Here is a 26,542-nt window from a genome sequence, read left to right as displayed (position 1 = left end):
GAGCAGGGTCAGTAGCTGTTTGGAGCGCATGGAGTGAAGGTTGGGCTCTCAGCAGGTGGAAGGAATACTAGCACCATGGACAGCGCAGTGCTTGAAGGCTCTGAGGTAAGGGCGGAGTAGGTGCAGGGGCATGGGAAAGAGGCCTGGGGAAAAAGTGATGAGCAGTTCCAAGGAGAACAGCATGAGGCTGCTATCAACAGGGTCCTTGGGTCAGGACCCAGAGTAGTGGGCAGGCCTGGGTCCCCCCCTAATAATTGGAGATATACCAATACCAATCTCCTAGAACTGGAAGGGACCTTGAAAGGTCATTGAATCCAGCCCCCTGCCTTCACTAGCAGGACCAATTTTTTTTTGCCCCAGATCCCTAAGTGGTCCCCTCAAGGATTGAACTCACAACCCTGGGTTTAGCAGGCCAATGCTCAAACCACTGAGCTATCCCTCCCCCCAACACTAGGGAAGTGGCATCATTATTGGACTGCAATACTAACCCCCAAAGGGGGAAAACATGGATGTTGACATGGCCAGAGGGCAGAGCCATGAAGAGGACACTGCCGTTCCTGAGGCAGCGAGAGGGGTTGCAGGCAGATGCAGAGACAGAGTGATAGTATGAAAACTGTGGTCCGGGAGGGTGTCTGCCTTGAGCTAATTCCCAGAGTGACCAGGCAGAGGCACCAGCCCAGTGAGTGATATGCCCTGTGACAGGAGCTCATATCCACCACAACCCCAAAGCTTTTTCACAGTCATTGCTTCCCATGATAAACTCTCCCATCACAGCAACAGTGTTCAGCTAAGATCAGTGTATATATAATCTGTAAAAGATCCACAAAATGCTTAATCATAAAAATACTCAATATATAGGAAACCTTCATACAAGGTTCCTACTCAAGATTGGTATAGTGCAACCCAATATAAAGAGATCACTTGCAGAACAATGCATCTACTGTAGCAAGCATTTAAAAATATTTATTGGAATATTTGGAAAATAGTTAATACATGACATACAATGTGTCTATTTCAGATTCTATTATAACTGCTTAGAAATTATCTTCATGTACGTTTGACGGTATAGGATTAGTTACTCGGAAGACCTGTTGCTTTATATCCACAGTAGCATATATCCCACTCTCATCTTGCCATGTGTTGATACCATGTCTTCTGTAATCTGCTGTGTCAGTAAACTGAGAGTGACATTTTCTATGAACTATAGAATAACCATCTGGTTGGGCTCCAACCTGTGGAAACAAGAGAGATTATAGTAGTTCATTCTTCAGCAAACAGAAATGTTCAAAAAACATGCTGCTTGATAACATCTTGCTCATATTATGGTCAAACTTTAACCTGAAAGAAATTAAACCACTTCACAGAATATAATTTTATCTCCTAATTAAATGTCTGGTCCCAATATCTGATTCACTCAATTGTTGACCACAGGATACGTATGGTTTAGTGGCCAAGATCGGTGAACTTGGAAGACTGATTTATTTCCTAGCTTCTGGAGATTATTTTTGTAATTAAACTAAACAATGATAAAAGTATTTATTCTTCAAATGCTGGTACCTGTAGATATTCACTGTGGGTGACTCACAAGCAGTACTCATTGAGGAGGAGGGTGTGAAGACCCAGGGTACACCACAGATTGCAGGACTGCTGTACCAAAGGATGCTAAAGAAGCTTGGACCAATATGTAGTTTTTGGTAAAGGTGTGTAATGAGCTCCGTGTCACTGCTCTACAGATTTCTACAAAAAGTATGCCTTGCAGAGAAGTAGTATGTCCTCCAGTTGAGATACCGAGATAGTGTGTGCTCTAGTTGAGTGGGCCCGCATACCTTGAGGAAGAGGAATTAACATCATATCATAACACAGTAGAATACAGCCTGCAAGCTATTTTGGGAACCTTTGAAATGAAATTGCCTCCCCTTTCATCCACTTGGCAAAGGAGATGAATAATCTCAGGGATTTTCATAAGGGCTTTGTCCTTTGATGGTAAAAAAGCCAAAGCTCTACAAATATCCAGGGAATTGTTTCCCAGCCTCTCTAGTGTCATGACGTTCAGGTAGAATACTGCTAGATGGATAGTCCAATTCACGTGGAATCTGGAGGGAACCTTTGCAATGAATTTGGGATGTAATCTTAGGGACACTTTGTTATTATGGAACACCATGTAGGGAGGGTCTGCCATAAAAGCCACAAGCTCCCCAACTCTCCTAGCTGAAGTGATTGCTGTTATGAAGACTACTTTCATAAATAGACAGAGAAGGGAACAGGAGGCCAAAGGCTCGAATGGTGGATTCATAAGTGCCAACAGTAGGAGATTACAGTCCCAGTTAGGAATTGACACTGATACTGGAGGCTCTGACAAGACCCCTCAGAAGTGTCATGGTCATAGGGTGGGCATACACCACACATTTATCTACTGGAGAATGGAAAGCGTTGATTGCTCCCAGTGCTCACACAATGAGCTAATGGATAAAACCAAAGACTTCAGGGAAAGGAGATATTCCAATATGGTAGGAATGCCAAAGTCTAATGAATGTATGTGGCGATGCTGCCACCAGATGAAAAATCTCTTCTACTTGGCAGCATAGTATTTTCTCATGGAAGCTTTTCTGCTGTGGCTGAGGATGGATTGGACTTCCTTGCAGCAAGACTTTTCTATGCTTGTCACCCATCCAAATACCAAGCTGTGAGGTGGAGGGAGATCAGGTTGGGATGGACGGTTTTGCCTTTGTTCTGAGTCAGAAGGTTCAGCAACACATGGACATCTGGTAGATACTGGTGAACCAAAACTGTCTCAGCCATCACGAAACCACTAGGATCACTGTCAATTTGTCCTGGGTGATCTTCTTCAGGACATCATGTAGGAGCGGAATGAGTGTGAATGCATACATTAGTGGCTCTGACCACTGAACCATGAATGAATCCCCTCTGGAATTGTGCACTTGAGCAACACAGGAGCAATAGGCTGGACATTTCTTCTTAACTGGGATGCAAAGAGGTCCCATGATGGGGGTCCCACTGACAGAAGACATTCTGCACCACCAAGTTGTGAAGTATCCACTCACAGTCTCTGTGGAAGTGGTCTCTGCTGAGGCTGTCTGCTACAGTGTTCATTACTCTGGGAAGGTGCACTGCTGATAGGGTGAACTGGTGTTAGATGCACCAGTTCCAGAGCTTGTCTCTTGTTTATGTAGAGTACTGCTGTTACGTTGTCTGACATGATGTGAACATCTGAAAGGCAGAAACCTTTTGCAAGCCTCATGCACTGCCCGAAGATTGAGTAGACTGATGTGTAACTGGGACTCCTGTTGAGTCCAAGAACCTTGCACTCCTTGGATGCCCAGATGTGCTCCCCAATCTGGAGGGAAGGGGGCAGTCTGTGATTAGATTCTTTGTAGGTGGAGGGGAAACAAAGGGAACCCCTACAAACACAATTTCTTTTTTCCCCACCAGATGAGAAGACAGAACACTCTGAGGGATACTAACTTGTCTAAGATATCTCTATTCAGCATGCAGAGCCATGCCTGAAGGCAATGAAGATGGAGCCTGGTGAAGAGTGTTTTGTATCTGCAGGGAGCCATTTGTATGAGCTCAGAAATGAGCTGTCATCTATGGACTCAGTCAGAGTTAGGTGATTTTTGAGATCCCTGATTGCAAGACCCTGTCTTTAGCTAAGTAAGCTTTGGGTGAAGTCAAGTCCAGAGTTGCTCCAATTAATTCTATAATCTGCATGGCGATTAAACTGGACATTTCTAGGTTCATTTGAAGTCCCACAAATTGCAGGAAACTGAGTATATTGTAAATTGAACTTCCCCAAATGACAGTCCTGTGAGCAGCTAGTCATCAAGGTTAGGAAAAAACTGGACTGCCCTGGCAACAAAGTGTATTGCTACCATCGAGGACTCCTTTGTGAAAACTCTTGGGGCTATCGAGAGGCCAAAAAGAACCCTGTACTGGTAATGTTCTAGTCTCACCAAAAAGCACAGAAAATTCCAGTGAGATGGGTGAATGTCTATATGAAAATAGACATCCTTCAAACTGAGAACTGCAAACCAGTCGCCTTTGTTGAGGAAAGGGATGTTGCAATAATTGGGCCTACAAATTTACCCTAATTGTGAGCAACTGTAAAAAGTAAATGGAAGTTCATGTCACAATAACCTATTACAAACATTGATGGGAAAAGGTAAGAAAGGGAGACAGACTGAATTAGTCCAAACACAAATGTCTACTGATATAACTCCAAGACTTTGTGAAGATCATGCTTGGTACACAATAAAAGTGGGAACCAGAAGTCAGTGATGAAAATCAGTGTGTTGGAAACTAGGCATAATTCATGGACAAAATAATGAGGGGATGGGCTATTCCACCCATCACTCCCTTTTGAGGTCCTTAAAGAAAGAGACTTTAGGGAGAAAAACTGACTACTGGAGTGATCTTCACCATCATGGCTGCCATCCCCATCATCTCCTAGGACCCCAGGCCTACATCATCTTGATCTTAAGAGATGTCCTGTCCTGACCAGGCCAGTTAGAGGGACCCATTGCCACTTCTGGATCCCAAAACACCACCTGGGATGAAACAAGATTGGACTTTAACAACAACAGCAGCAACAACTCCAGCCCATCTCAACTAATTTCTTATTTTTCCCCAAAAAGCTAGTTATTGCAATAATCTAAGAGACTGTGAGACAAGAGAGGTTTTACATCTAAAAGTGCTCTCCAGCTAAAGGGGAAAAGGAAAAAGGGATGTTGTTAATATGAAAGCCTTATGTAATACTTTATATTTTCAAAGATTGTTTTCCCTTCTTGTCTTGTTTGATAAAACTTTTAAAGTATTTTTAAATGATGCGTTTGCCATGGTATTAATCAGGCTGAGGTCTCTGAATACCAAAACCCAAACCTTGCTTAACACTGTTTAATGTTGGAAAGTTACTAGACTATTTTTACACCTTTAACCCATATATTCCTCCTAAATTAATACAACAGAGATTATGGAATCCAGAGTGGTCATCCTGAATCTCAAACAGCATATGAAGACATTCTGCTGTCTGAGATATAGAATGGTCTCCTTCTTGGAATGAGGAAGTATCTCAAATAGAAACCCTTCCTCCTGTGTTGACGAGGCATGGATTCTATGGCTCCTAACTGAAGGTTAGGATTTTATCTCCTGTCTGAGGAACCTGTCATGAGAGGGATCCCTGAAGAGGGACAGAGAGTGGGGGTTTAGTGTAGGAATGGGTCTTGGAGATTAATTCCTTTCCATCTGTCTGAAGTAACATGTTGCCATTTTGAAAAGAAATGGAACAGGTGGCCACTGAAGGGGGTGAGACTGTATGGCTACACCAAGACTGGTTTGTAGCTCTTGAAGGTCCCATCAAAATGACTTCTTGGCATGGGATAGCTGGTGAGGGGGAAAGCAATGGTAAGGGGTGCATTCTGCCTGCAGTGGTGTAACTTCTGGTTTCCTGGGTGGTTCATAAGCTCATTGATGGAAGAAGGGCTAGGGAACGAGACACTGTCTATGACAGTGGCTTAGATTACTTTCCTCCAAGTAAATCCCCAGCAAGCAAAGGGTAGACCCAGAGTCTTTGAGAGAGTGAAATGATTTGTCTATTTTTTTTTTGCTGAACATAAGGTTACCCTTGAAGAGGAGGTTTTCTACCATCGCTTGGACTTCAGTAGGAAACCCCAAAGACTGAAGCCAAGAAACCCACCTTATAACTACTGAAGTTTCCATGGAGCGAGAAATGAGGTCAGTTGCTTTGAAAGACGTTTGGAGGGACAATTAAGCTATTCACCATCCAGAACAGTTTGAAATTGTAGCCTGAACGCCTGAGGAAGCTTGCTAGCAAATGGAGACACCTTATTATAATGAGTCATTTCAAAATCCAGAGCCTGGTAATTTGCTGTCCGGAATTGTAGGCTGGCAAAAGAGAAGCTCTTCCTCTCAAGGAAGGTCCAGTTTTCTCCCTGTTGAATGGGGTAACCAAGGCTACTGCAATCTGTTGTGCTTGGTACTGGCTTGAACTACTAGCAAAGATGGGACAGGATGGGGAAAAATATTCTGCCTCTTTAGATGAGACAAAAGTATCTCTTCTCAGTCTTTTTTGGGGTTGGGGCACAGTTAACCACAGTGTGCCAAACAGCTGGGGCCAGTTCTAATATGGTGCTATTGATGGGAAGTGCCACCTTACCAGGGCCCATAGTTTGGAGGATGCCCAGAAGCTTGTGAGTAGGGTCCTGAACTTCTTCCAGAGGGATCTGTAAAGCCTTCACAAATCATCTTCAGGAGGTCCTGAAATTGTTTAAAATCATCAGGTGGCGAAGGTGAAACCATCATCACTGCTTTGTCAGGAGACAAGGAAGACAGAGTTGCAGGTGGATCAGGCAGTTCCAGCTGGTTGGGGTATTCCTCCTCTTCACAGTGCTCCTGGATGGGAAGGGTGGGTAGGTTGAGGCTTTTCCCGCTAAGAAGAGTTGTGTTCATATTCCTGCTCTGATCCCTTGGAGTCAGGAGGCCCAAAGTATCGGACCCAAGGGTGCCAATAAAGCCCAAATATAGGATTGTATGGGTATAAAACCCCATAGTGGAGGGCACCACTGGTCCCAGGCCTGCTGATATGTTTTGAGGCAGGGAGAGGGCACCCGTGCCAAACCTTGGGACCATTGGAGTGGTCAGTGCATCGGCCTCAATCTCGCTGGAGGAATAAGGGTCCTTGGCATCTACAGGCAGAGCTGTCAGTACCTCATGTCTTATGCCATGATTGGTAGATTGAATTGGTAAGTGGCACACTTTTGGTGCCCAGAGGTCAACACTCCAACTGGTGGAAGGGACCAGGGAGTGGTGTACCTATGGTGTAAGTATTTCTCTGGAGATCACTGGAACAGAAAGTAGCAGTGACTCTGAGTTGATGTAAACCCTAGTTCCTCAAGGATAGCATAGCTGGGTCCAGCAGAAGAGTGAGGAGGGGCTCTATGTGTTGGTGGATTGGACAGTGCAGATTCAGTGCAGGAGGTAGCTGTTAGTACTGCTAAGTCCCTCTTCCTCATGTAGTGTGGAACGGCCAGTGCAGAGGGTGATCACACTCTCCTTTCCTTCTCTGATGATGGAACCAGAGCCATCCCTTACATAGGCAGTAGGCTGTGGGTATCCCTGGCTCTCAGTATTGGCCCATGTTCATTGGGAGCTGCAGACCCATACTGGGGCATAGAGTCTCATCTGAGTTAGAGGAGGCAGATATGTTAGAGGGTTTTAAGTACAGATTTCTACTGCTTCTTATGAGTGTTTCCTTTTACCTTCTTCCAGCCACACCTGGTAGAGTCTTTAAATCTGCACTCTTACCATCCAGGACTGCAAAATGCCATGTCCAAAAGGATGCTAATGGCTCAACCCAGAAACCCCAAGGTTGAGCTGTGGCCTTAGAGTTCCATCAGATGCTTCTTAACCCAGAATTCTCAAAATTGCACATGAATGGAATAGACAGTCCCCAAGGAAGCACAAACAGCAGGTTTAGGGATCACTAACTGGGAAGACTTGGGGGCAAGCCAGGCAGGACGTAAAGCTGAGGCTTTGAGGCATAATAGGTAGTCTGAAGAGTGGGGGTGGCCTGGAGGATACCTCCTACCCCCAACACTACTCTAACTAGCTACAATAAAATAAAACAATTTACCAAAAAAAAAAAAACCACCCAAAAAACTGAATAGAAGGCAGGAACACTAGGAAAGCTGTGGATGCTACTGAAGTTCCATCTCAGCCCATAAGCAGTAGAAAGGAACTAGAAAGGCAGTTGGTTCACATCACCCCTTATGCCCTCAGTTTGGAGCACATGAAGGCACAGGAAAAGACCAATGGACACTGCTAGTGAAGAACTGAATCTTTCAGTCTCAGGCATATGTGTAGCCATCGCGAATACTTATAGGGACCAGCACTCAAAGAGCTCAAAGGACTCTTTTGTTTCAGAATTTACAATGTGTTAAAAAGCAAACTATGGTAATTATTTTTGTAACTGTCATTTTTTTATGAACATAAATAGCATCCATTCAAAGGAGTAATATCACTAACCATGTTTTCATTTCTTGGAATTGCTTCATAATGTATCAAGGCAATTGTTAGAAACAAAGCTCAAGGAAAAAACAACAACAGCAATATTAATTCCTTCTGTGAATTTGCCTTAGTAAAGGAGCACTATCTGGGATATTTATTTGCAGTCTGTCTTACGTGGACATCTAGTTTAATAAAACAGGGCACCATATCATTATTCACACCCCAAAGGGAAGCTTACTTCTGTCGGAACAGGCCAGGGTTATATTTGACAGGGATATTGAGCACAAGATCCTACACTGATGAACCAATTTTTGTTTGGAATAGCTATTAATTTTACAGCAAGCCAAGGATGCTGAAAATTAGATGACCAGAGCTGCTGAACAAAACAACAAAGGATTAAAAATGTTTTGTTTGATCACAGAATCAGAGTACTGAGCTTTATTAGAACTAGAAGGTTAGATGGTATATGCATGGGCAGTTATTGCCTAAGGGCTTGAGAGAAGGTATAAAACAGTAAGTATAAAACTACAAGTCTTAAAAAGAGACATCTTATTTGAGCTTCTCTCCTGCTGTATAAAATTACAAAACAGGCTTTCAAGAAGTCTTCATTATTTCATGTCTATCTTTTGCTCTATGGAGAATTCATTCCTCATTGTTTCTTTGCTTTGAACAGTACTGAAGAAGAGTTTAATTCCTTTGAATACTGTTAAACTAACAATCATATTTCTTGTTTGATGGATATTGCTATCCTGTATCTTTAAAAAAATGTTTTGACTAAGCACCTATATGTAGGTTTTTAAAGTATATTTCATAGGCTATGGTCTGTATCAACTTTTTGCTTAAACCTGTTTCTTTATAAATGTAGAAAACATAGCAAATGATACAAAGCAAATACATTATTTAATTATATATATTTTTCTATAGGTGTTCATATTAAGAAAGTTTTTCTGCTTCCTTTAATCAACAAAAAGCTTTCATAAGGAGTGTAAATACTTGTCAAAGATCCTACCAACTGCCCTGTTCCAGCTCCCTACCAAGACTGCTGTAATGGAAATCCAAGCCTGTGCTGCTCTGGAACCCTGGGGTGTTTCAAGCTCCTATTGATTCAGCAGGCTGCAGCACTGATTCCTCTCTACACCTCTCTGGCACATTTCCTGGGCACTGACTCACAGTCTGTTACCCTTTCTAGGAACTGGGGCGTCTCAGCCCACTGCTTCGGGCCCCAGGAGCAGCACTGCATGACCCCTGAGATATCCCGGTAACTCAAAACACCCCCTTTTCCCAAAATTCCACCCAAAGGAGTGAAGGTTCTGGTTTACAGTTTAATAACTCTCTCTCTCAAGGCATGAAGTAAATGTGAAGCAGTCAATAAACATAGACTGTACAAAGTATAACACCTTTATGCACAGGGGCCAGCTTCCTCATTTCCCCAGGTGTGCTTGACCCCTGCTTGGCCCCAGGTCCCGCCCCCATTCCACCCTTTCCAAGGCCCCACCCCTTCTCACACCCATTCTGCCCCCTCCCCCAAGTGCGCTCCGCCCCCTCCTCCCCAGCACCTCCTGCACATCACTGAACAGCTGATAGCAGCTGGCAGGAGGCCCAGGGAGGGGGAGGTACTGATCGGCAGGGCCACCAGCAGGCGGGAGGCACTAGGCGGAAGGGAGAGGATCTGATCTGCGAGGCCACCAGTGGATGCTGAACACCCACAGTTTTTTTTTCCATGGGTGCTCTAGCCCTGGAGCACCAACAGAGTCGGCGCCTATGCCTTTATGTTCTTTTATACTTAATTGTGTCATGCACAGGAGAGTATGGATCATACAAAACAATGTGAGTCCTTGGGAAACCAGCTGGATCGAGGCACGCAGAGTTCCCACCAAATGCAAGCTGCTGCATACTAGCTGGTCTCTTCCTCATGCTTCTGTGACATTGCCCACTCCTGCCCCACCCTTCCTCTTTCTGCCTCACTCCCCCTATTCCTCTGTATTTCTTTATTTAAAACTCCTCCTGGTCACCTGGTCTCTTTTGTTCTATTCCTGGTAACTTTTCATTGCTCCTACCTTCCCGCCTCCTTTCTGGAGTCAGCTAAAACTGTTTTCTAAGAATGCAGCTCATCCACTGTCCCAGATGTTTGCACCTGAATCGGGTCTTTAAGTCCTAAGCACCTCTGTATTGTATTGGTCTGGTGCATACATGCTACAGAGCCCGTCAGCAAAGGTGGACCCACACACGTACAAGCACTCAAGACAGATTTTCATTATGCAACTTAACAATATCAATCAAAATTCATAAGTTGTATAGATATAGCCCCACTATTACATACCATTCTATTGTAGGTTAATATATTCTTGGCAAATACAGTAATGCAAACTGTCATATACCTAATGAAAGAAAAATGGCCAGTTAAGCATGGCCAACATCCTAGGGGTAGTTTATCAAAACACTCAGTCAAATGACAATTGACTTGTGTGTGCAAACACTTTACAGAAAAAGTTATACTATTTAAAAAGAGTATATGGCCATGATTCTCATCCTACTAAAGTCACTGGCACACAAAGTAAGGCATCCAGACCATAACATGAACCCTCTTTTCCTTCCCCAAGTTAAATACTGCATTAAACTTTCCATTTTTGGTGCACAAAACAGAAATTTTACCTCAACTTTTATTTATATCAATATGTGATTTCTATCACATCCAAGTGAAAGGTTTCTACATTTATTATAAATATATGATAAAATGCAAACAAGCTAAATCACTTGTCTATGGGCTTGCTCCTACATTTCAATGGGTCAAGAGAGTTTTGCCATTCACTTCAGTGGGAACAGATTCATTTATGTGTAATTTATTCTGTTTGGGTTTTTGTTCCCCTTCTGCCTTCCTCTGAAGCACCAGAGATAGCCACAGCTGGAACTGGAATACCAGATGGGCTGGGCTGGTGCAGAGAATTCTCTCTTTCTCTGATGCTCTGTTGGTGAGTCTTGCTCACATTCTCATTGTAAAAGTGATTGTCATTTTTGGAGTCAGGAAGGAATTTTCCTCCAGATCAGATTAGCAGGGCCCTTGGGGTTTTTCACATTTCTCTGCAGCCCGGGGCATGGGTCGCTTGCTAGGATCATCTGGGTCAGTCTCACGAAAACAATTGCCAGCAATTGCAGGAGCCTCCATCATTGGTGCATCTTGGTACCTTCTGTTCTCTGCCTATGGTGCACAATAGGTTACTCTCCTGAGGGTTATAAATACTTTAATCCAGGTTATTGGGTTCAATGCAGGAATAAGTGGGTGAGGTTTGATGGCCCGTGGCATACTGGAAGTTAGACTAGATGATCTGATGGTCTCTTCTGGCCTTGAACTCCATGCCTCCATGATTATGATTTATACTTATCCTTTTCCTATTGAACACAGAATATTATAGAAATTGTTTTGTTGTGCATATTGCATATTTTTTCCTGACTGCCATTTTCACCTTGTTTGGGCATGATGTGCTAAGCAAAATATCATATAATTTCAATAAAACTGTGCCTTAGAACAGGACAAACAAGCAAAAATGGAAGTCTTTCAGGATCTGATGCTAGGCCTGTGATAAAAAGAAACTTTTCCAGGTATTTATAGTAAGTTTTTGTTCAAAGGTGGGGAAGTTCTGCTATAAATAGTCTGTTTATACTAGTTTCTTTCCTATAAAATTTCTCACTGCTGCTATTGCTGGTTCAGCTGCAATATCGTGTAGACAGAACTCCAGGCAACCACTGGCATTTTAGCTAATGGGTTGTCTGACCAGTTGAACATACGGACAGACCAGAATTGGGAGGTACAGAGGGTTTGCAAAACGTCTTAATCAAAGTTGCAGTGTGCTCAGTGCTTCTGAAAAACTCGGAAAATTATTTAGGTGCCTAAATATGAATTCAAAAGACCCCCCCCCCTTTTTTTCCAAATCTGGGCCCTAAATAGCTGTGATATGTATTTCATTCAATTATTGTAGTTGCTGTAATGCATTGCAAAGTCATGAAATTATGTGGTACTGCATCATCTTCTGGTGTCAGGATGCAGTAGGGGGAAGAGAATGGGGTTGAGAGGCGAGGAGGTGTCTAAAAGGTATTCAAGTGCCAAAGTAGGCCCCTGGCCCACTCAAGCATAAGTGTGTGTGTGTGTGTGTGTGTATGTATTACATATACAATATATTATATATATTTGGGCAATGTGTGGAGCTGTAGGGGAGGCTACCTCTCTGGTGAAAAATGGCCGGTTAAGCATGGCCAACATCATTTATGAGATGACTAGATCAAGACAGAGAACCTGTATTGATGTAAAAACAACAAATAAAAAGAGAGGGCTTAGGGTCCTTCCTCAGAAAATTTTTGAAACTCTTGATGCAATTCCTTGCATTATAGAAGATTTTAAACTTGCCAGAGGAAAGTTGTGTTTTATTGAACTATCAACCAACATACACCAAAGCTGCCAAATCCAGCACACCCCACCAAATAAAAGCAGAGCAATGTGACACTCTTGGTTCTCCCAGGCCAGTAAGTAGGTCAGCTGACAGCTGCCTTGCAACTCTGAGTGCCTTAATGCAATGCTATGCTTCTGCGTCTGACAGTTCTGACATCAACAGCCAGCATACAAGCAGGCAGGTAACGCCCTAGCTTCCACCACACAGTTACTCTTTGCAGTGGGACCTCAACAACCCTTCAAGCCCCAAGTTCTCCCTCCAAAATGTCTCTCTCTGCAGTGCTAAGCACCTCTTACTGTAGCACCCACAAAATCTTATTTCACTGCTCCTTTAAAGACAGTACAGCAAAGCTTATTACCTAAACTTAGTTAACTTATTAACTTAACGTTCCACTTCAGTCAAAACACTGAGTTGGATAATGGTAAAAGTAAAACAAGTTTATTAAAAAAGGGACATAGGTTTAAGTGATACCAAGAAAAGGAATAAGAATAGAAATGGCTACGAACAACAATAAAAATATTTTTCTAAGACTAAAACTCAACAAACGAATCTTTTGTTCAAAGAAGGTTCTCCCCACAGTCACTCTCCCAGCATGGCTAGCCCATTCTTTAGCCAGGACCCAACACACAGAGCTCAAAGCACTTTGTTTCTCTGACTCCTTCGGTGAAGGATAACTTAGGCGGCTCTCTCCCCTTCTTTGATAGCAAAGTAAATCTTTCAAAAGTATTCACTGAAAAATAAGCCCAAAGTTTCTCTGTACTTCTTGGATGTAGATGTCATGCTGTCTTCTCCACCGCTTCTTAGCTTTGTTTACCTTATATGTAAATGTACCTTCACTGTCTCTGCCTGATGACCAGGCTTGTCAGATAGAAACACATATTCCTTTGTCTAGGGCAGAGTGGGTTTATACATTGCTTGGCAAACAAACACAATTCTAGCACATATTTATAACACTTTGTACGTACCCCATTCGTACATCATGCAATGATTTTGGGACCAATGTGTTACCGGTTTGTATATGATTTTTCCATGACACCTTTTAGATACAGATTATGACAACAGTGTGTTAAGTGTAGAGAGTATGTCAGGCCTGACAAGAGTTGCTGAAACAATGCTGAACCACCAATGGGCCTCTATGTCCCAACAAGGTTATCACCATTCCTATCTCAATGAATACTCGGCTCAATTAATCAAGCTTCCTCCTTATACCATGTCACCCAAGGGACCAGAGAGGCCATTTTGTTGCTCCTGGGATTTTTTCCTCTGGGGTGAGAGGTGCTGAAATAGTATCTCTTCTTCTATCCCCTTGAAGCTTTCAGTGAGATTCCCCTCTTTCCCTGGAGAGAAGGCAATGCTTTTAAGAGGACTCATCTTCATGTAAAAGAGGCTATTAAAGGACATCTCTTCTTTCCTTAGATGTTGTTCCACATATTGGGGGGAAGACTAGAAGCCCCAGAAACTCCACAGCCAGGTGTCAGGTCCTTCTGCTGCTCCTATTTTAGATTCCCATGGATGGCAAATCCTCGATTCACCAGTCAGTGAGATGGAGCAATCAGCACTCCCTCATGTTCCCTCCTCATTTTAACCTCTACCTTTTATTCCTATAAGTGGTCCCCTCTCGGTCAGTGCTGAGGTACGTTGCTAGGGCAGTGTCCGAGAGCTTACACATGCACATGCTGAACCTTTTATACAAACACCAGACTTCAGACTCCATGTCTGACAGGCAAACATCTTTCCCAAACAATATATTCAGATTACAATAAAAATTTGTTAAAAGTATGGAGGAGTCTGAGAGGGTACAGTATGTTCCTCTGTGCTCAAAACAAAACAAAAAAAAAAACAACTTTCCCAAAACATTTGGTTTGCTCTCCAAAAAACTGTTATTCCTTTAAGTTTTAATTTTATTTTAATTATTCAATTCCAGTTTTTTATTTGTTACATTACACACAGTAACACAATTCTTTCACTCCTTGTATCAAGAGAACACTGATACTCATGCACGTGGTGGTGAAAAAAGAAGATACACAGAAATAAATTCTTTAAGCTTTTATCATGCTGAAGCATCAAGTTTAGCCAAAGATGGAAAGAAAGTTATAAATATCTTATTTTCCACAAAACACTGAGCTTGTGTGGTAGAGAACCAAGAAAGGACAGAAAATAGCTGTGGAGGGAAATCTTAAATAAACAGTTTGCTAGCAAGTTATGGGCAAATTAAGAACGGTGTCCCTGTAGTATATAAACTCAAAAATAAATTATAGCTGTTATAACTGTCTCACTTCATTACTGACTCCCACAGTTATATTGCTAATGGCTCTATGCAAATATGAACAAATCAACATTTCAAAATCAGCCTCCTCTTTTCCCAAGGTTAATTAAATGCTCTAGATATAAAGCTACATGTAAAACATCACTGTAAAATAAGACTCTTCTGCTCCATATACTTACATATGGCGTATAATCATATGGAGGAACATAGTCTATACGGTATGTTGTATCCAGATACCTATGATGCACAAAACAAACAAGTAGGGTATATGGTATCACAAATAACTTTTATTTAAGGATAGTTTATTTTATAGATAATGGAAACATTATGATAGCGCTTTTTGGAAGTTTAAAGTCTTGTCAAATCTGGTCACAACAGATTAGTCCAAAAAGACTGTCCTTCACTTCGTGAATAAAGTTGACTGAGCAAATGTATGCTGCAATTTACTTCCCTCTTTCTACTTGGAAAAAAGGAAATTCCAGGTCAGAATCCACAGGCAGACTATTTTTATATGAATTTAACTGGGAGCAGTCCTTATACTGAGCCATATAGTGCTACATTTTCAGACATGAGTGTGCAAAAATTCACCTATCTATTTGCATACTCTAAATCTATATAAGCAAATACTGAGATGTGCACGCATAGAGTTAGAGCTTTGCATGCACACACTGATGTGTATGCACAGGCCTCCATTTGCACATTTGAGTACTTACGCCAATAAGCTTGCCACATACATCTTTCAAAATATGGCCTGATATCTTCCTTTGTAAGATACTGTAACTGTAATACAAAATCTTTCTCTATTATAGCTTTAGTTAAAAGGACATCCTTCGTTTCATAAGAGATACGTAAATTAGGAAACAGTAGAGAGGGTAACCATAGGTATTATTCACAAGGGCAAAGTGGAGCAATTCCTACTACAATCTTCCAATTCAAATTTAAATCAGCATTTTTTCCTACAGTTGAGCTATGTTTATGTGCTGTAGCCTGTAGGATTATCAGTGTTGTTAGAATACCTGAGCTTTTTCCACCCACTGTCTGTCTGTCAGGTGCAGTGCTAATGCACCCCAGATTTTGTTCCTGTCAGTTCAAAGGAAGGAGCACTCACCTTAAAGTACAATGGGGAGAAATCATCAGCAGACTTATAGGTACATAAAAAGCAGAAAATAAATAGGTTCAGGACATAGGACTTGTTCTGTAACATAGGAGATTCAGCTGCATAGAGTTTAGGCAGGCACCATTTAACTATTTAGGTACTATATCCAGCAAGGTGGAACCCTCCAGAGCATGCTCAGAAGAGTCTTACAATGAGGAGAGACCATTCTTGTAAGGTCTCTGGTGGTATATGGAAAGTGGTTAGAGAGTGCTGGATCAGTGTAAAAAAGCTGTAGGATGTTTTCAGGTGGCTGTCAATGCATTTGTTTAAGGCAGGAGTTCTCAAACTGGGGGTTGCAACCCCTTCAGGGGTCTGAAGGTTATTACATCGCGGTCATGAGCACATGCATGAAACAGAGAGCAACTGCTAAAATAAATATATAATTTAAATCTAGTATTTTAGAAAATTACACACACCTTTCCATCATAATGTAGTGTATTTACTTCAAAAAGTATTGTAAACATATAATGCAGCGATCCTTGCTCCTAATACCAAATATATATTTTGTTTATCACCACTTTAAGGAAATTGAACTGTGGGGATTGTAGTTTAGTGCACACAGGTTTGTTGTCTTGAGACTGAAAAGGTGGGACTGAGACCACATTAGAAGGCTTGATTGTTCAGCAGCTGAAGAACTGAACTAGACTGTAGACAAATCATAACACAGATTGGCACAAACTTTTTTTTTTAAAAAGCAATCTATAATTTAACAGTCTGATACACTGGTGGGGCAGTGCTGGGCCACCCCAAAATTTACCTTAGCCCCCCTGTAGCCATCCCTCCCTATGCAAAGGTCAAATGTTATGCAGGGAGTAAGGGTGGAATGGTATAGCATTACCACCCTTATTTCTGCAGTTCTGTGCTGCCGCTGCCAGTGGCACTGCCTTCAGAGCTGGATCCCCAGCTAGTAGTGCCACTCTCTGGCCATGCAGCTCTGAATGCAGTGCCGCTGCCAGCAGCAGCACAGAAGTAAGAGTGGCAATGGGCACTAAGTCTGCTGTGAAAAGTGATACTGAAAAAGTTTCTTCACACCCCTCCCCCAATATTAAAAAATAACTTTGCTGCTTATACCAATCATTCGATAAAAATGTGTTTTAGTTTTAATTTTAAAAACGGTGAGAAAAGGTAAATTCATTTTAAACAATAGGGTTATAAATTTAGCATTTAAAATAGTTAAATATAAAAAATGTGTTTTTAATTTATAAGGGGTGGGGGTCACAATCAGGCTTGCTGTTTGAAGGGGTTGTAGAGAGCTTTCACTTCACCCACTCCCCTGGTTCTTGTCACGCAGAGAGAAAGCAGAAAACCAGAAGTCCGAAGCACAGACAATGCAATGTTTATTGGGGTTAGTTCCAAGCAAGCATATCCATTGCTCTACACGCTGGCACAGCCTGTTTCCCAGTGTTCCGTCCTAGCTCTGATGCCGCAGAGCCTTGCCTGTGTCCCCATTCCCACCTCCTCCTCCTTAGCAGGCCCAAATATACCTGCAGTGCATGCCCTAGTCACACCCCTTACAACTTATCATAGGCGTGTGCACGGGGTGTGCTGGGTGTGCACAGGCACGCCCTAATGCAGAGGTGGGCAAATGGCTCCACTCTCCTGGCACAGCAAGACGTCGGCCCCTCCCCTGCATTCCCGGGCCGGCTCCGCCCGCCCCCACAGGTCTCCCCGCCTGCCACCCCCGCACGGGTCTCACCCCCAACCCAGGAGCATCCCCACCTGAAAGAAAGTGGGGGGGGGCTCTCCTGTCCCATGCCTGCTTTTGCTGCACATTCCTGCTCAATGGCTGTCTGCTTCCCCAGGGTCCTAGTGCCCCCCATACCCTAATGGCAGGGCAGGCTGCTCTTCCCCTGCCCTTCTGCCCTAGCCCTGAGCCTCTCCAATGCCCCAAACCCCTCAACCCCAGCCCTCATACCCCCGCACCCTAATCCGCTGCACCAGCCCTGGGCCCCCTCCTGCATCGGGAACCCCGCATCCCCCCACACCCTGCCCTAATCGTCTGCCCCAGCCCTTAGCCCCCTCCTGCATCATGAACCCCTCATCGAAGCCATGCCACTTCAGCGCTGCCCAGGGCCGCTCCTGGATGCGGCTCACTGGGCTCTGGGGGAGGGGAGGGTAAGCAGCATGGTAAGCCCCTCTGAGCTGGGCACCCCTGGACCCCATCCCCCCCTAGCTCTGAGCCCAGCCCCTCTGAGCCAGGCACCCCCCGACCCCATCCCCCACAGCCCTAACCCCCAGCTCCAACCCAGCCCCTCTGAGCTGGCCAGCTGGGCACCCCCCCAACCCCATCCCCCCCGCTCCAAGCCCATCCCCTCTGGGCTAGGCACCCCCGATCCCATCCCCCGCACCCCTGACCCCCCGCTCCGAGCCCAGCCCCTCTGAGCTGGGCCCCCCCAGACCCCCGTCCCCACAGCCCTGACCCCCAGCTCCAAGCCCAGCCCCTCTGAGCCGGGCACTCCCCGACCAAGAGCCCAGCTCCCCACCCAGCCCTGAGCAACAGCTGTGCCACCCCTAGGCAGCAACAGTCCATTGGCACCAACCATCACCATTACCCAGCGACAGCTCATTATGTAATTGCAAATGCATTTAATGTTTTTAAATAATGTATTTTGTGTATTTTCAAATTATTAAAATAATTTTTGAATGTATGTCACTGGTTATTTTTTACATTTCCAAATACATGTTACTGTAGTATTGCAACTTTTTTTCTGGAAGGAGCCCCCGAAATTGCTTTGCCCCAGGCCCCCTGAATCCTCTGGGCAGCCCTGCTGGCGGGACCTGAGCTCCTCCCACTCGGCCGCAGCTCACAGCCCCACTCCCTTACTACGCGGCTCTGAGTGGGAGGAGCTCAGGCCCCACTGGAGCCACCACGGCGCTGCAGCGCTGCCCAGAGCCGCTCCTGGATGCGGCACGCTGAGGCGCCGGGGGAAGGCGGAGGCGAAGGGAGCCTCCGACATTCTCATGGGGGTCCCTGCATGGCCCGGGGCAAATTGCCCCCACTTGCCCCCACTCCGGAAGGCCCTGCATCCTCAGCCAGAACCCTCATCCCCCCGCACCCTAATCCTCTGCCCCAGCCCTGAGCCCCCTCCTGCATCATGAACCCCTCATCCTCAGCCCCACAGCCCTCACCCCTGCACCCCCTCCTATCCCCAAACTCCCTCCCAGAGCCTGCACCCCTCACTCCCTCCTATGCCCCCACCCCCAACCCAAAGCCTGCACCCAAACTCCATCCCATAACCTGCACCCCAGACCCTCTCCCCCATCCAAACTCCATCCCAGAGCCTTAGGCAGGTGGGGGGTGGAGTTGGGGGGGGCAGGTTCTGGGCACCACCAAAATTTCTACAAACCTGCCACCCATGCGCGGGGCAGCATGTCTGGCTCTGCGCAGAGCTAAACGTGCTGCTAAGAGCCTCATGGTAAGGGGTCCGGGGCCAGTGGGATTGGATAAGGGGTGGGGGCAGTTAGGGGACAGGGAGTGGGATCCTGGGGGAGTGGTTAGGGATGGGGGGGTCTCTGAAGGGGGCAGTCAGGGAGCAGGGGGGTTTGGATGGGGCATAGGAGTCCCGGAGTCTGTCAGGCGCAGAGGATGGATAGGGATCAGGGCAGTCAGGGGACAGGGAGCAAGGAGGGTCCTGGGGGGGCAGTTAGGGTGTAGGGTCTCTGGAGAGCTGGTCAGGGGACCAGGAGCTGGGGTGGTTGGATGAGTCAGGAGTTCGGGGGGGGGCGGGTCTGTCAGGAGGCAGGGGTGTGGAGAGGGATTGGGGCAGGAAGGGAGCAGGGGGGGTTGTATGGGTCGGGAGTTCTGCGGGTCCTGTCGGGGGCAGAGAGTGGTTGGATAGGCATGGGAGTCCCAGGGGTCTGTCTGGGGGCGAGGGTGTGTATAAGGGTCGGGGCAGTCAGGGGACAGGTAAGGGGTAGGGTTTTAGGGGGGCAGTCAGGGGACAAGGAGCAGGGAGGCTTAGATAGGGGGTGGAGTCCTGGGGGGTAGTTAGGGGTAGGGGTCCCAGGAGGTAGTAGTCAGGGGACAAGGAGCGGGGGGCTTGGAGGTTCTGAGGGGGGCAGTCAGGAGGCGGGAAGGAGGAGGGAGTGGATGGGGGCAGGGCTAGGGCAGGGCTCCCTGGGTGCACACCCTAATGAAATGTGCTGCGCAAGCCTATGCAACTTATGGTCATGTTCCGTTCTGGAGGGTCATGAGTCTGGGGTCTTTGTCCCACCTCTTTTGTAATCCATGGGAGGGGTAAGGAGTGAGGTTGTGTTCTGGCCAAGGCCAGGCCTTTCTTTGGCTTTTAGGGTGTCTTATGCCTCCTTCCCAACTCCCTTAACCCTCCTAACTGGTTGCTTGACCTTGGCTTGAGAGAGGAGCCAGGCAGCCTTCCAGTGTATGCTCATACATTACACTCCCACTATACCCTGAACACTTTAGCTCTATCCCTCATCTTTTTTCATTGTACTAAAAGCTGTGGGAAATGCTACACACAGTGTCTTTGTTCATTGTTCTTCACACACATTACTATAAGATATAAGAGTATCAAAAAGTCAAACCCAAAATTCTATCTCAGGCTGACAAACAAGCCTATATACTAATAGCGGGTGCCAATACAAAAAGTTTCAGAATCACCGGTCTAGGGGATCCCAATGAATAATGTTGCCTTCTGTCCAGATTGAGGACTTGCCTCACAATTAGTCATCAGAGAGTCACCTGGGAATAGTAGCCCAGATCTTTGCTCTGTCCGTCACTTATTTGTGCAGTTAAGAGCACACAGCCAAGAGAGTGAAATAGAAGTTTAGTTCGGTCCAAATACTGTTGGTCAGTTTTTGGATGGAAGAGTGCAGGCTCATATATCTTTTAATTTAAATGACGCTCTTCCAACAGCTTGGAGGAAGAAAGGCATGTCAGTTTAATAATTTGGTGGCATTATGGCAATAGAACGAGAGGTCTCTAGAGGTAGAACGCCTGGAGACAGGTCAGGGACCTTGCCTTCTACATACAGTCCTAAACCAGACTCAGGTACAGTTCAGTCTAGCTATTGCATGCGGCAACTAGACAGAGATAAAGAAAAGGAGAAAGGTCCAGTTTAGTAGCTGAGCTACATCACTAAACTGTATCTATGGAAGACTGACTCATAATATTTAAATGTGTGTTATCGGACAGGACAAAGGCAATGGGAAAAATGTCAGCCTTAAGTGATGTAGCAGAGAAGTTTTTAACTCTGGTGGGATGGAAAATTCATAATGAGTGATTTATTCAGTTTCCAAATTGTGATTTTCTCTAACAGAGTTGGATTAATTGGCTGAAGTGATAATTTTGGTTCAATCTTTAATAAACAGTGGTTTGTATTTCAGATTCCACAACAGGGTTCTTTGCTAAAAATGAGCAAGGCCTGAGCTAAAATCTCCAAAAGTATAAGTGCTAAATTGCACTTGTACATGTTTAATTTTGATACACAACTACTGCAATTTATACATATTTGCATATTCAAACATAAAAGCACATTTTAGCATGAGCACTTTTGAAGATTTAGCACTGGATCATTTCTCTTCTTGATGGAAAATGTTCTTTTAAAATTATGCCTGAAAACTGGCAGGAAAATGTGATGGTCATGTGAAGTGGCCAAACAAATTACATTTAGCTCCTGACCTGCCCATCCCTGACCTTCAATAAACTATACATTTCAAAGATACAAGTCCAAAGACTACTTTTCCATTTTCTCCTACTTACTTGAAGGACACTTTGGGCACTATAAATAAAATAAAGACTGCAACAGCTGCTTTGATCATCCTCACCAAACATTACGTGTTGGTCTTAAAGTATACCCTCTCTGAAGATCCTACTCCAAGGCAATGACTAACTTTTTGAAATGGGTTCAAAGCTATCATCAAAAGCAGATGATCCAGTTGAAATGAACCTCTTAGAAAATGTAGCTTTTAAAAAGGAATCTGTACAGTAAATATCAGGTTTGTGGATTTGGCTAGCTTACCCACCATTATATGCAACAGGGCTATCATTGCCTCAATTTTTTATTTCCTTTCCTTCTATTTAAATATATATATATATATATATATATATATATATACATACCCACAGCTGCGCAGCTACTTTTTTTGTTTTGCACTTAAAAGCAAATTGTGTCCATTTTGCTCAAACCAGCAATAGACAAGTTTGTTGAGAGAGAATCACTTCTCATCATGAATACACTGATACGTATTTGAATAACCCACAAGCAAGGCAAAGCAATGCAGGAAATTCAACAAAATGTAACTCACAAAGTTCCTGACTTATTTTTAATGGGGAGGGTCTTATGGGTCCACAGAGGGGACATGGTCCTGCACCCATGCGAGTTTACAGAGATCGGCAATGAAATCCTGTGTATCTCCAGGCCTCTGTACTATTCCCCGTTCCCTCAACGTGAAACCTGGAAACACAGCTCCCTCAGATTATTGCTATTTGTATTGCAGTAGCATGTAGGAGCTCCAGTCATGGATCAGAACCCATTGTGCAGATATCATTATGTCAGGTACCATCTGTATATAGCTGAGCCATATCAATGTCCATACACAAGGATCCATACACCAGGCTCCCCTAACCTAAGATGCCACTCTTCTCTCTCAAAAGAGCTTCTGAAAGGGTTGAAAAAATGTCACATTGGCACCCACCTTCCTCTGACAGATTTAGGGCCAATGGAATAGATTTTTATCTGCTTTCACCTCCACTACGTTGCACACAAGTGACTCCAAAACTTTCTTTTAAAACAGCTTTTGTTAAGAGTGAGGGCCAGCATTTGGAAATGTAGTTGTCTAAAGTAAGACACCTAAATCCATATTTAATACCTAAATAAAATACTTGATTTTCAGCAATGCCAAGAATCTACAGCTCACACTGAAGTCAATAGGACCAGGGGATGTTTAGTATATCTGAAAAAATCAGGCCACTGATTTAGGTACCTAAATATGGATATACGTTACTAGCTTTATGCATCCAAATTCAAAATTCGGGGCTAGATGTTCTTCAACTGTGATTGGCTAGGAATAGCACAACAACAACTTAAAGTCACTTCACCATATACAGATTTACAGAAAAAGTTGAACCCAGAATCCAGTTCAGGTTCTTCTTTTTCAATGAACTGACACATAAGAAGAGGCCTTTGACTTCAACAAGGACTTCATTTCGCCCTCTGTTTAATCTAGTACAATAAATCAGGTAAAGTCTAATAATAGCTGGTACAGAGAAAAAATACTTGAAAGCAATAATCAGATTAGAAATCAAATTTTCTGAAAAATAAATCCTCAGTTTATGAAGTTAATCCATTACTTTCTAATTTGTTTATAACATTTGCAAATGTTATGTATCTCGCTATTCTAATCACTTGAATAATTTTTCCCCCTCAAATTGTTAGCTTCAACACCTCAGCTGATCTCAACTATCAGGACAGAATACAAACAGAGAAGTGGGCTCCAAAGTAGCCAGAAAGCAAACAATAAAAAAGGCATATAGGCCAAATCAGTACCTGTCAACACTTGCATTGAGAAGAAAACAATATCATCCCTAGTGACTTGCCTACACAGTGAAGAAGGGTGACAGAATAGGACCTTGGTCCATCAAGACAGAAGAGCAATCATCCAACGATACTTTCTCAGTCCTTTCAGACAGTAAGGGACACAGCCATTTAAATACCATTCTGGAACACTCCTGGGGTCTATATCAATCTGTGTCAATCAAATATCATGGTCAATGGTACAAAACAGATGCCATGAGCAGATAATTAACAGAGATGATTGGGGTGCTTCTGTTCCATATTCAGGTTTCAAGACTGGTTAAAATGGGAACTGGATATGTGAGGATTCCAAGTACTACAGCACTGCTTTGACAGAGTCTTTTCAATAACCTTCCCCAGAATAGAAAGGTTAGAGAGAGGGCACTTAATGACAAGTTATCAACATCAATAGATGATTTTTTGACCAAGGACTTAACAATTGCTTGTTTAAGAGATCCTGGCACATTGCGTTCCCTAGGACGCACAGATTATCTCTACCACTAATGGATCAATGTCTACCCATTAGATTTAACTAGCTATACAGGGCATGTAACAAAATTATAGGTCAGAGCCTGAAGTTCTTCAAACACTTCAAAAACTTCAGTAAGCAAAATTGACTGAAACTCAATACAGAGGAGGTCTTATCTGCACTTTGCACCGACCTCCCTGACATAGAGCTGCTATCATGAAAGCAGTCTATCTGGTCTACGTGTAATTAGCTACATCACGCATTTGCACACCTATCTTGAGTATGGGCAACAGTAGATTGGAAATCTAAATTTAAAAAAGGAGCTAAGTATTTTAAAAAATACCTTAAAATAATAAAAAGTTATTTATTATGAACCCGATCTGTAATCCAATTTTTTTGGATTGCTGAATACCAACAAGAAAATGTGATGTGACTGACAGTGCACATGTCTGAATAAGATCAAACTTTAAGAGCACAAAGAAACATAGAAAGACAGACCAATCACTGAACATCATAGTTAGTCATATAGAATGTTAGAGGTCTCCTTTGACATTGTCTGGAAGTTTTCCAATTTTTATTTATTTTTATTTTTTTTACAAGCAAGTGGAATACTTCAAGTGTTACTATAAAAGTATTTTTCCCTAAGGGTTAATTTGATGTTGAAATGTATATTATGATTACAGTCTTTCCCACATAACATGAAGCACTCATTTTCAGTCCATTGAGCAAACTCATTCTTATGCATTATCTTTTTTAAGTTGGCATTTAATTTTAACAGCTACATAGTCAGTGAGAAGCGGAAAAAAAAACTACATTCAAGAGAGCGGATTCTGAAACACTGGAATTAAAGTGTTTTTACCATAATTAGCATTCTATCTGTATACATCTATCTGTATGGTAAATGAGAGACATCTTAAAGTTATAAGAAAATTACATGGAGGACTGGAATCTGATATACTTATAACTCAACTGTATCTCTATTTCCTTGATTACAGTTTGAGTATTTTAATGTTATAACATATGGAAACTCCTAAAACTACTATCCCTTTGCCCTTCCAGACAGATCACCTTCTCCTGCATTGTCCTCATGTCCATCCCAACAGATCTTGTAATAAAATGCTTTGGCCCTATGGATATGATGAACTGCTCCACTGCCTTTACGCTTGGGATCACTTGCTTTGTTCCTTTGGGTTTCAAAATCTCTATCCTATGCTTACATCAGACCTTTCATTTATAATACTCAGACTTATATTGCCAGGCATCCAGTTTCCCCAGTACTTAACCCTGAGGCAGCAGAGGCTGATTTCACATTTTACTTTTAGTTTAACATTGTTATAATTGGAAGTTATTCTTGATTTACCTTTTAAACAAAACTTAAGAGTTAAAAGAATTCCATGTTTGATAACCATGATGTCTTTTCCACATCAGATGCTATCCCAGGTAAAATCTTCATTAATTGGTAGTTATATCACTGTATCACTCATTTCAGCATGAAAACCCTTAAGGAATATTGTAATTTTTTTAAAATAAAAAACTGACATTCTAAGCCAAAGTTCTCCTTTACAATAAACCCCCCAAAGTATGGTATGCAAATACACAACAACTTCAACTCTATCTCCATATCTCCATCAGATTTTAATCCTTACTCCTCATTTTATATTTGGAGAAGACACTATACTTACACAGCTTGTACTGAAAAAGCGAACCACAAAGCATTGGTTTTATAACTGGTTTCATAAGCACATTACTCCAATCCTAAGCCTGATGCTTTATTACCACATTAAGCTTTGCACTTTCTATGTAAGTGTCACAAATGCCATGTCCTTAGCCTAAATGAATACTTTGGCTCAGTTTCCAATAAGGATGATAACCTAGAACATGGGGCAAAGGCAGAATGGCTAATGATCATGAGTGTATAGAAATGGAAATTACCACATTCAAGGCAGAAGCTAAACTCACAGAGCTTAATGCAGTCAAATTGTGGGTCAGAAGGGATGGGGAGAAGATAATTCCCCTCCCAGAATACTGAAAGAACTGGTACATGAAATTGCACGTCCGATAGCAAGGATTTTTAATAAATATATCTAATCAAAGGTAGTACTGTCTGACTGGAAAATAGCAAACATAACACCTACATTTAAGAAAGGGAAAAAATGCAATCCGAGCAACTATAGATCAGTTAGTCTGACCACAATATGCAAGAACAAATTTTGAAGGAAAGAATAATTAAAGACATGGAGGTAAATGAAAAATGGGATAAGATGCAACCCACCATCTGCCTAACCCTATATGATTCAGAGTAAGGTATTGATATTTTGTGATCATTAATTAGATGAATCTTTGTAATGGATGCATAAAATTGCATCAGAGATTCTGGTTATTCTCATGGCACTACAGAAGCAGAATTGCAATTGTTTAGATGACCCAACTGTTCATCTGCATACAAGGGGTCATATTGGGATGGCACAGACCAGCAAAGTGAGATGATACTTTTTCCCCTGCAGGCTATATTTTGTGCTCTAAGCCAAAATCATAAAAGGTAATTAAGTGCCTACTTCCCATTGAAATTTTTTAATATTGAAAAATGACATTTTTTCTCCAACCTCATTTTCAGAAACAGTTGAATTGTTTTGGCTG

The 26,542-nt window shown here is 43.2% G+C and overlaps 1 protein-coding gene across 2 annotated transcripts in view; it reads right to left on the bottom strand.

The window, feature by feature from the left end:
* Positions 1–938: 938 nt before the first annotated feature.
* Positions 939–26,542, bottom strand: part of C6H9orf135 (chromosome 6 C9orf135 homolog) — a 48,538-nt gene continuing 22,934 nt past the window's right edge. Inside the window, exons 5-6 of one of the 2 annotated variants that reach the window (XM_039546003.1) lie at positions 14,928–14,985; positions 939–1,232 (exon numbers count right to left, since the gene is read on the bottom strand). In XM_039546003.1, the coding sequence (XP_039401937.1) occupies positions 1,035–1,232; positions 14,928–14,985 (256 nt within the window). In that variant the 3' untranslated portion in view covers positions 939–1,034. Of the gene's footprint in view, positions 1,233–4,434; positions 4,566–14,927; positions 14,986–26,542 lie in introns of those variants that run through there. The other variant, XM_039546004.1, reaches the window with a different exon arrangement.

This window comes from Mauremys reevesii, linkage group 6, assembly GCF_016161935.1.
Source record: "Mauremys reevesii isolate NIE-2019 linkage group 6, ASM1616193v1, whole genome shotgun sequence".
NCBI lineage: Eukaryota > Metazoa > Chordata > Testudines > Geoemydidae > Mauremys > Mauremys reevesii.
The sequence above is the reverse complement of the archived record's forward strand: the minus strand, read 5'-3'. Positions and strand labels throughout refer to the sequence as shown.